This window comes from Taudactylus pleione, unplaced genomic scaffold, assembly GCF_031769625.1.
Source record: "Taudactylus pleione unplaced genomic scaffold, aTauple2 ptg000762l, whole genome shotgun sequence".
Taxonomy (NCBI): domain Eukaryota; kingdom Metazoa; phylum Chordata; class Amphibia; order Anura; family Myobatrachidae; genus Taudactylus; species Taudactylus pleione.
Genome location: NW_028285164.1, coordinates 3,430,126 through 3,441,381, shown reverse-complemented (window position 1 = coordinate 3,441,381; position 11,256 = coordinate 3,430,126). Strand labels below are relative to the sequence as shown.

The window sequence follows — 11,256 nt, the reverse complement described above, 5'->3', positions numbered from 1 at the left end:
TCAGCCATTAGAGCATTTCCATGTGGAATGACACGTAGGAGGAATGTGCTGTGTGGTATCGGCCATTAGAGCATTTCCATGTGGAATGACACGTAGGAGAAATGTACTGTGTGGTATCGGCCATTAGAGCATTTCCATGTGGAATGACACGTAGGAGGAATGTGCTGTGTGGTATCGGCCATTAGAGCATTTCCATGTGGAATGACACGTAGGAGGAATGTGCTGTGTGGTATCGGCCATTAGAGCATTTCCATGTGGAATGACACGTAGGAGGAATGTGCTGTGTGGTATCGGCCATTAGAGCATTTCCATGTGGAATGACACGTAGGAGGAATGTGCTGTGTGGTATCGGCCATTAGAGCATTTCCGTGTGGAATGACACGTAGGAGGAATGTGCTGTGTGGTATCGGCCATTAGAGCATTTCCGTGTGGAATGACACGTAGGAGGAATGTGCTGTGTGGTATCGGTCATTAGAGCATTTCCGTGTGGAATGACACGTAGGAGGAATGTGCTGTGTGGTATCGGCCATTAGAGCATTTCCATGTGGAATGACACGTAGGAGGAATGTGCTGTGTGGTATTGGCCATTAGAGCATTTCCATGTGGAATGACACGTAGGAGGAATGTGCTGTGTGGTATTGGCTATTAGAGCATTTCCATGTGGAATGACACGTAGGAGGAATGTGCTGTGTAGTATCGGCCATTAGAGCATTTCCATGTGGAATGACATGTAGGAGGAATGTGCTGTGTGGTATTGGCCATTAGAACATTTCCATGTGGAATGACATGTGGTAGGAATAGATTGTGTGGTATCAGCTATTAGAGCAGACAGGGATAAAGTTGTCCCTACACTAAGTAATTCTTTCAAAAATTAGGTTTAAATAATATTTCAAAAACATCAAGGACCTGAACGTAGCTGTGTGGGCACCAATGTACAGCGTGATAGGACACTTTGCACATCTCTGCAGATACAGGATGCTGGTCTCAGGAGGTAACGCTGTATTACTATTACTCGGGAGAAAGCTTTACGCATTTTCCAGGTCCCGGATGAGAGGAGCGTTATGTTTATTCAGGGCTTCATAGAGAATGTCCTTGTCGGCGTCCCCCCAGGATCTGACATAAGTGTAGAGCTCTCGCATCTTCTCCTGATTGGTTGGTTTGCTGCGCACAGTGTCGTATTGTTCATCTATTAGCAGGTTCTTCTTCAGAAGGACGTCTAGGACCGGACTCACCATAGACATCCGGCTTATCAGAGCCTCCCGGTGCTCAATCACAAAGTGCTTCCTGGAGGGTTCAGGGAGAGGAGGAGTAACTGTAATTACAAAGCAGCGTATTTACAGACTTGTGATAATTTTATCAAATTGTGTATTAAATCTATAATATATTACTAATTCCTGTACCCCATCCCCCCAATGGGCCTCTCTCATTTTTATTATTCTATTTTTTTATCTTGGATGTTTTTTTCTTTATCACTTATCTTCTATTATTTTACTCTATCCATCCTCTCATAATCCTATATTGTGTCTCCATTTTCCCTTTTCCTGCTTTCTGTATGTAAATTCCAATTAAAGTTGATTTGCTGTCTACACATAGTGGATAAAGCCTATTCTCTGTCTGCACTTCCACTGCTCACCTTTAGGGGTCACTCCTTGTTCAGTTCCCTCGGTGTCCTCTTCAAAGGTAAAGCCAACCACTAAAAGGCAGAAATGTCAGGGTTAAGCCAAACAAGACAATGATTATATTCAGAAGCCCCTGTTCAACCTGGTGTTCAGAAAGCAGACAAAAAACGCCTTTGTATATATGTATATATGCTGTACCCTCAGACTGTGTTATAAACAGATAAACTCCATGATAAGAGGGTTCAATTGTTACCATGTGGCACGGCACATACATATGGCGATGAGGTTTCCAGCAGACCACTTGGCCAATTCTAAGAGTTAATCGGCAGACACGCTGCTGGAGGTAACCTCTTTAACAGATGAACTTAAGCTCTACCCAAAATTAGGGATGGCCACCGGTGAGGTGCCCAATGATTATTTTATTGTTGATTACCATCAAAGGCACAAAAACCATCTATGGTGAACCATCAATGCTTTGCGCCCCTTGATGGCCAACATCTCCTGCAGACATAAGTTTCTCTGTGATGTCATGTGCCTCTCTATACTGCTCTGTGATGTCATAAACTTCCCTGTGCCCTTATATACTACTCAGGGATGTCACATGGTCCCTTCTACAATTTGTCTGAACAACCATTTTTTGTCTGTTTTGCCATTTGCTCCCACACATTATAACATTTTCTTTCCAACCAGCCAACTAGTTGGATGGTTGGACAGATAATTTGAAGGTGTATGGCCAGCTTTATTCCTGATCTGCGGAGGATGAGTGGGACTTGTCCTCCACATATACAGCTAGACTGCGGAGAATGAGCTCCACTCATTCTCAGCAACAAGGGACTGCATTATAATAAAAGGCTTTACCTCTGCTCCACTGGTCCTAAGGACTGGTGGAGACTCTTGGCAGCTCGCAGGCCAGAAGATCAAGAAGTGCCAGAGGCACATGCATACATGTTGGCATTACCTTGCTAAAGGGAGGGACTTTAAGTCTACCTATCTCCCAAACTTCAGCACCTAGAATATGTGTGCCAACTCTTTTAAACTACATGCCTCCCTTAGAGATTATTGCCTGGTTATCAGTGTTATCCCCATGCAAAATCACCAACACTGCAGAAAAATCATGGAATTCAGGGATGGGGGAAGAACTTCCCCAACCTGGTACCATAAAATCAGGGGCAATCATTTAGAAAGAAGCAGTTCCATCTTTCAAATGATGGGTCCCTCCCTTATTACTTATTGTCTGAAGGCCACCAGACAATGTTACCCTGGGCTACAGAAAATATATGTATTCCGTATATAAAGGGAGGGTTCTACATGGCCCCTCACCCCCATAATGACACCGGCATCTTTGTGGGCACCCATATTTGAAAGAGTGGAACTTATGCTTTCAAATTATGAGGCCCACTAGTAGCTTTTGTTTGATCATTTGTGACAACCACACATTATGAAAAAAAAAGGACATTTTGCATATATAGGAGTAAGGGCAATATGTACCCTATCACACCCAAAATTAGACTTGTAAATGTGCGATCACCCACATATGAAAGAGGGGAGTCCCCCCTATAAAATTGTGAGATCCAATTAGCAGCTATTGTCTGGTGATGACCTGTGGCAGGTCTTGTTGGGCTACCATTTTCTTCCTACGCATAGTAAGCATTTCGAATTGAGATAATGAAAATTTGAAATAAAAAAAATGCATTTTCATTTCAAGTGCAGATTTATTTTTTTGTCAAAAACTACACCTAGAAATTGGGTATTTACTATTTGGTACGGTGGATTATTGTCGAAACAAGATCTACAAAGTATTTCTTTCTGCTGCTTATAAGACGGGAAAAATTTATTTGCTTGTGGTTCCTTGTCTTGAAATTTCAATAAAAAAAAAACACTTTTTTTGGTCATTTGGGTTAAAAAAAATGTTGTCGTATAAGAATGAGTAAAAAGACTGATGGTATTTTCTGACAATACAAAGTCTCCTGGAAAAAAAATGATAATTTGTGTAAGTACCGCAGAAACAACAAAAATCAGTGATATTGAAGTTGTGACGAGAGCAAGTGTTAAAAAAAATTACTTAAGCACAAGAGTGAGAAACCACTCGGCAGGGAAGAGGTTAAAGGCGGAGATGCCTGGATATACTGCCAGTGTTACGCAATCCCTGCTAAACTTCATCCGTTAACCCTTCCCGTCTGTGTTGTTAGGACTCACTGGCGTTTTCAGCTCGCTGAAAGTCACAGCAATGCATTGATAAATAGTTTTTTGTTTTTGCAAAGGCTTTATACAAGCAGGGGCTGAAGTTACCCCTCGCCTCTCAGTTCTGTTTCTAGCTGTAGTACAGTTCTCTGCAGTCAGACTTTCTCCTGCAAGCTTTGATTACTACAGAAGGAAACGTCGTTTCCTAGCAAATGCATTAATTTACCTAAAATCTTCCTGTTATGTCCTACATTGGTCTTCACTATCTCTTCGTAAGCTGAGTGTATAATAATAAGTAGGTCTCTTACTATTCCTGCATGTCTCATTGGTCGATCTCTTACCCTTTCTCAGGTCTGCACGGAAATCCGCAGCCACATCCATCTCGTTTATAGCCTCCAGAACATCCAAGGCCACCTGGATCCCATAGGGAAATGCGTAGAATTTCCTGATCAGATTAGCGACGTCATCGGAGTCCAGGTCCTCTAGCTGGCCTCTTGGGATCCTGTGAAATCCGTCTTTGATTGGCCAGTCATTCAACTTGTTCCTGAACCTCTTCAATCCCTTCTTGTCCAAATTGTCCAGGGCGGTGACCAGGGCGTCCCGGGCTGTCCTCGCCATCTCTTCCTATATCTCACCTTCACGCTAGCAGAATCGGCACAACCCCCCTGGGCTAACCTGCTGCAGCCTTTGCTCAATCTCCGGTTCTTCTGCAGAAGTAGAACTTGTAAGACATATAGGACGTACTGTTTAAAATGGAAAGTGAAAGCGAGTCTGCACATCCATATTTGTGCAGGATTTCCTGTTTTGTTTGCACTCAGGTTTTCCGTGTTAATATAAAGCTAATGTTCATGCACAGTCTTTTCAGATGCAGCTGTTTCAGTACAGAGGTCATAGTGCTGTACTCCCTGTCATACAGTAGTAATGCCTGTAATGCTGCTTAGTAGACAGAGGGAAGATAGTTGTTGTAATGGCTTCACTCCTTTTAGGCATCGAAAATTTGTATTCCTGGAAGCTGCCAGTTTTGTGTCTTTGTCTCTCCTTTGCACTAGTGTCATGCACAAGCTCTGTGTGGATTATGGGTTTGATTCAGACTTGGTAATAGAGTAAAGGTGCCCATACATCTGCGACGGATCGTCGCGATGCAGGGATGCGATCGGAAATTTCCAATCGCCCATCATCGATGTTCAGCGATCTGTCACCGGATTGCTGAAATTTTGACATGTTAATTTTCCCCGATTTGACGATCGCGATCTTCAAATCGCCAAAATCCAACATGTTGGATTTCTGCGATCCTGCGATGCCGGGTTGCAGCATCGCAGGATCGCGACAATCCGTCTCAGATGTATGGGGCCCATAAAACATGGCAAGTAATTGTTACCTGAACAAACCATGTTGCAACATACATGCCTACTTTCCTAGAAGTTGCGGGAGGCTGACGATTTTTCGGGTAACTCCCCCCACAACCCCGTAAGAGTAGGCACTTTTTCCGTATACCTGCCAACTTCCTCCAGAATGGGGAGAATTTCCACGGCGATCGGGGGGGGGTCTCCAATTATGGGGCGTGGATGAATGATGCGATTCTTCCCTGAGGAAAAAAAAAAAAGTAGGTAAGTATATGTTGCAATTTAAGGGGTGCAAATACACACTTTTTTTTTTTTTATGCATGCAGGGTAAATACTGGCGGGTTTTGCATGTAGCCCACAAATGCTGGACAGCTTTATTTTTACACTACAATATAGATTTCAGTTTGGACACACCCCTCACAAATCTAACTCCCTCTGCACATGTAACATCTGCCCCATCTGCAAGGTTTTGACCAAGACTTGTTTTTCCAGCACATCCCACAGACGCCCTATCGGATGGAGATCTGGGAAATTTGGAGGCCAAGTCATATTGAATGCGGATTGTAGTGTGATATTACCGAGTGAATTCGCATTGCGAATTCAGGTAATATCACAGGGATTTACTATAAATCCCTTGCAGGGACAGAGCTTGCGATAAAGCTCTGTCCCTGCGGATCCCATCCGCACTCTAGTCGCGGTATTTTCGGAAAAAATACCGCGACTAAGAGCACGCGCATGCGCCGACCGACCACCGCTACTACCCCCCCACCGACGCTAAGCCCCGCCCCCCGGTGCTAAGCCCCGCCCCCGCGATCACGGACCCCCCCTCCCTTTATTACACTTACCTGCATCCTCCTGGCCTCCGGTGGTCTTCTCCGGGCTTCCCGATCAGGTGATCTCCCATACTGCACTGGAGCCCGATCACCTGATGACCGGGCCCCAGTGCACTGTGGGAGACCAGCTGACCGGAGAGCAGCCATCACCGGAGCCCCGATCACCGGTCCCTGGATTCAGGTAAGTGAAAAAAAAAATTGTTTAATTTTTTTTTTCTTTTTTTTTACAGTAATCAGCTTGCGGTCTCTTTAGACCACATAGCTGATTACTGGTACCGGCTCCCGCCTCTGCTCTCCCCGTTAGAGCAGAGTGGGAGCCCGGTAACCGGGGGAGACCCTGGATAACGCCATCTCCAGGTGGCGTTATTATCACAGGGCTTCCCCCGGTATTTTTTTACAATTTATTTTTAGTAACTTGCACACAGATCACATTTCCCATTACAATTATGGGAAATGCGATCTGCTTTACTAAAAATAAGTGATACTGGGGGTTGGAGTAGAATTTTACTAATTCTACTCCAATTGCCCTGTAATAACTACAGGTGAAACTAAAATAATGTGAAAAGGGTGTGAAAACACCCTTTTTCACTTTATTTTTGTAAAAATAATGTTAATAAATAGAGCCCTTTGTCATGTTCCTCAAACCATTCCTGAACAGTTTTTGCAGTGTGGCAGGGGGGCTTAATCCTGCTGTAAGAGGTCACTGCCATCAGGGGTGTACTTGGTAAGCAACAATGTTTAGGTAGGTGGTAGGAGTGAAAGTAACATCCACATGTTTCCGAGCAGAAAAGTTCTCGCTGCCTTTGCCAGCTTAAAAGAAAAAAGGAAAACAGCGCTAGTGGGTAATCCATTATTAAACTCTAATAAAATCACATATGTGGCTTGGTGAGTATATAAAACACATTTAATGAGGTCTAAAATATAACAATATGTCACAATATAATCGTATACGTTAAAATATGTCAGCACACTGCATTTCTATCTCACAGGTCCATTGCTAATGGGAATATTCATGCATGTACATATTTTAACGTATATGATTATATTGTGATATATTTTAAACTTCATTAAATGTGTTTTATATACTGACCAAGCCGCATATGTCATTTTAATAGTTTAATAAGGGATTACCCGCTAGCACTGTTCTCGTATTTTGATAAAACTTTAATTAAGGAGTTTAACACCCTCCTCTTAACAGCTGCTGATTGAGAAGCGCCACTCAAATGATCTCTTTGCCTTTGCCAGCTTGCCTTCTTCCCATAGTGCATCCTGGTGCCATCTCATATGCAGGTAAACTACGCACCCGGCCGTCCACATGACGTAAATGAAAACATGATCCATCAGACCACCTTCTTCCATTGCTCCATGCTCCAGTTCTGATGCTCACGTGCCCATTGTAGGCGGTTTCGGTGATGGACAAGGGACAGCATGGGCACTCTGTTAAGTAGTTTAATCACCTCCGTCTGGATCTCCGCTGTTCGGCCTGCCGGTGTCGGGATATCGACCGCCGGGCTCTAGTCAGGTGGTCATTCATACCGATTCCCTTTGTATCATAGCCAGCATAAACTTTTTCAGCAATTTGTGCATACAGTAGCTCTTCTATAGGATATGATCAGATGGGCTAGCCTTCACTCCCCACATGCATCAATGAGCCATGGGCAACCATGACCCTGTCACCGTCCTTCCTTTGACCACTTTTGGTAGGTACTAACAACTGCATACTGGGAACACCGCACAAGACCTGCCGTTTTGCAGATGCGCTGACACAGGCGAATAGCCATCACAATTTGCCCCTTGTCAAGGCTGCGGAGATCCTTATGCTTGCCCATTTTTGCTGCTTCCAACACATCAACTTCAAGAACTGAGTGTTCACTTGCTGCCTAAAATATCCCAGCCCTTGTCTGGTGCCATAGTAACTAGACGATCAATGATATTCACTTCACCTGTCAGTGGTTTTAATGCTATGGCTGATAGTTGTAAGTTCAATCAAAATGACCAATTTTAGTGGAGTCAGTTAGGAGTTAAAAGGTTTAATATACAGTAATCACTATATCACATTTTTAATAGATAACAGACAACAGTAATATATAGATAAAATTAAGCTGAAAATAAAACCACATAAAATATGTTGATAGTCACTGGCAGCAAGGAGTACAGCGGAAATTACAGAATGCGATAAATCACATAGGTCCTGAACAAAAAGAGCTGTGAGAGGTTACCAGACAAATCCAATGATAGCTGTCCCCGGCTTGGTGGTACATGTAGAATCATTTGCAAAGATCTGCAAGAGCGCCATACCAGATGTGTGAATGACCGAGCACCGATCCCGGACACATGGACGGAGAGCAATGTGCGGAAGCAGGAGTAAGGGGATCCAACCACTGTAATTGGAAAGTGCAGTTTCATATCCTGGTGTTATACCTTTAAGTTAAGAAAGGAAAATGGAGAACGGAACAGCATGGAAACTGGAGAACTACACAGAGACCATATAGAGACAACTGGCGAAACCCAGAAAGGTCAGGACGGTGGCCAACAGACCAGTCTGATCAGCAGGGATACCCCATATGCTGAAGGTGCCTACAATGTCGACATGTTGAGAGACAGCGCCAATCGCCTGAGGCGTTAAGCACGTAAGTCCCATGACAACGGACCAACCCTCTGGAGACTCCATTCGAATAGGTCCAGAAAAAAGGTTATAGCGTTCCAGGTATGTTGGCCAATGCCCTAAACTAGAAATTGTCATTGGCGGAGTAAACATCTCAGCTCTTTTAGACACCAGATCTCAAGCAACAACTATACAGTGGAATAAATTCCATCAGCATTGGCCAGATGTCAATTTGATCCCCCACCCCCACCAAATTGGCCAGTGATGGACAACAAATACCCCGTCGTGGATACTGGGAGTGCGTCATACAGATCGGAGCAACATGTCTGCGACAACAAGGATGCATAATCACCAACGTAAGCAAGAAAGGGGTGCCCACGTTATCTTGGAGTATGAATGTCCTTCAGCATTGTCCTACAGAACTCGTGCTAGCTTTGCATTGCATTGTGGACCGTCATGCTGTCAAGATTGGAACCCAACACGGAAATTGTATTCTGGTGCAAAAGTAGAGTCGGGCCTGGGGGTCAGGATTATGAAGCAGGGGCCATTGTAGCCAGAAGTGTGGTGCAAGTGCATAAGGAAGGCTTCCCGAGAGACTCCTCAACCCATTTGACCACTCTGTTAACTTATACAATCAATCAAACAATCAATCAATTGCGGCCTTATCTAAAGTGAATATCCAGAACATTTACCATTTGCCCAGCCATGATATTCAATTGAGCATGCAAGCAGAAGATGGCATACTGCCTGAATCAGGGCCACCGTGGTGGGAGGAAATTGAGATTGGGATATTCGAAACGCGGGGAGGAGCAGAGATTGGGAGTGCTTGAGAAAGGACAGAAGAATCATACGTCATTTAGCCAGCGTTCCGGGAATTTCAGCTGCATTACCACTACACAACACCATATCCCTACTGGCAATCACCCCCCAATTAGGGAAAGACATCGCCCACTGGCCCCAGCTATGTACCAACCGGTAAAGAAAATGTTAGAAGAAATGAAGAGAACAGGTGTTATAAGGGACTGCTACAGACCTTGGGCGGCCTGGATGGTATTGGTATGAAAAAAAGATGGCACTTTATGTTTTTGTGGCGATTAGCGCAAAATTAACCAAACCACTCACAAAGATGCTTACCCTCTCCCGAGAATTGAAGAGACTTTAACAACACTTAATTCGGACAAATATTTTTCAACCTTGCATCTCACTAGTGGATACTGGCAGATACCAGTGGCCCCAGAAGACCGGGAGAAGCCAACCTTTATTACTCCCATGGGCCTGTTTGAATTCAAGAGGATGCCCTTTGGGCTTTGCAACACCACAGGAACATTTTAACTTGACACTGAGCACTGCCTGGGAATTATGACATGGTCCTGTGGTACCTTGATGACATCATAATCTTCTCCAGAACATACGATGAACACCTTCAACATCTGGATGAAGTGTTCCAACAATGGGCCCAGTATGGATTGAAAGTAAAGCCGTCAAAATGCCATTTTCTAAAATCGTCAGTACGGTATTTTGGGCATACCGTAAGTGCTGAAAGTATTGCACCTGATCCAGAAAAGATCCAAGCAATTCAGGAATGGCCAGTCCCTAATACTCTAAAGGACGTCCGGAGTTTCCTGGGCTTTGCAGGATATGACTGCAGATTTATCCAAGATTTTCTGAAAATTGCCACACCCATCTTCAATTTGCTCAGAGGTGACCGACCAAGATAGAACCAATCCTCTGGACTGAAGCACAAGAGTTGCCATTCAATACTTTGAAGATGAACCTCACTACCGCCCCACTTCTGGCTTACCCAAACTATGAACAACATTTCCGATTATACACCGTCAGTCATCAATGACTTGGAGCCAAGCTATCTCAGGTACAGGAAGGCCGAGAGAGGGTGATTGCTTATGCCAGTCGTGGTTTGACAAAGACTGAATGGAATGATAGTAACTACAGCACATTCAAGCTGGAATTCCTGGCTATGGATTGTGCTGTTACCGTCAAATTTAAGTACTACCTGGCTTCCGCTACCTTCACGATCTTTACCGACAATAATCCCCTCTCACATTTGCAGATGGCAAAGCTAGGCACATTGGAACAGCATTATGTTCAAGACTAGCGAACTTTAATTTCACCATGAAGTACAGGAAAGGCAGATAACATGACAACGCGGATGCTCTCTTCCGGCTCTCGCAGAAGTTAGAAAACAGTGAAGACTTATGGAAAGAGGTGGAGATTCCGCCCTTAAAAGTGAATTGTACCTGACAAGAACTAATAGTCCTACCTCCTGAAAACCTGTGCTGCACTGACCAAGAGAATGTAGGGTGGGCACTAACCTTTAGAAACTGGCAAAATGTGCAAGGGGAGACCGGAATGATCCAAGAATTGAAGCGCTTGGTAAACTCCGAAGAAGGCCTGACTAAAGACAAACGACTATTGGCGGCTCTGGAACTGATAAAACTTTGAAAGCAAAGAGAGAGACTGCACGTACAAGATGGATTATTGCTCCACCAGTCATATAACTCGAAAATGCATCACCCTATCTAGCAGATTGCATTACCTTGGTCTCACGCGCCTGACGTCCTAAAGCAATACCATGATGATTCAGGACACTTTGGGTGTCTTAAGACTGAGAGTACAGTCAGGGGACGAGTCAACTCCTGTAATCTGAAGAGAAGGAC

At 44.2% G+C, this 11,256-nt stretch overlaps 1 protein-coding gene across 1 annotated transcript; it reads right to left on the bottom strand.

The window, feature by feature from the left end:
* Positions 1-369: 369 nt before the first annotated feature.
* On the bottom strand, positions 370-4,568 carry LOC148476923 (apoptosis-associated speck-like protein containing a CARD). The gene is made up of 3 exons (XM_088457517.1): positions 4,142-4,568; positions 1,634-1,693; positions 370-1,312 (listed from the first exon to the last, which is right to left on the bottom strand). The coding sequence occupies exons 1-3, from the start codon at positions 4,416-4,418 to the stop codon at positions 1,026-1,028; spliced, it is 624 nt and encodes a 207-aa protein (XP_088313643.1). The 5' UTR covers positions 4,419-4,568; the 3' UTR covers positions 370-1,025.
* Between the last annotated feature and the right edge of the window lie 6,688 nt (positions 4,569-11,256).

What these genes read in the sequence shown, in the direction of transcription:
- LOC148476923 (XM_088457517.1), bottom strand. Translation starts at nt 4,418, where the DNA reads ATGGCGAGGACAGCCCGGGACGCCCTGGTCACCGCCCTGGACAATTTG. An exon ending in CCGTGCAGACCTGAGAAAGG is followed by an intron (nt 1,694 to 4,141) that starts GTAAGAGATCGA and finishes TCTGCCTTTTAG; the next exon opens with TGGTTGGCTTTACCTTTGAA. An exon ending in ACAAGGAGTGACCCCTAAAG is followed by an intron (nt 1,313 to 1,633) that starts GTGAGCAGTGGA and finishes TTGTAATTACAG; the next exon opens with TTACTCCTCCTCTCCCTGAA.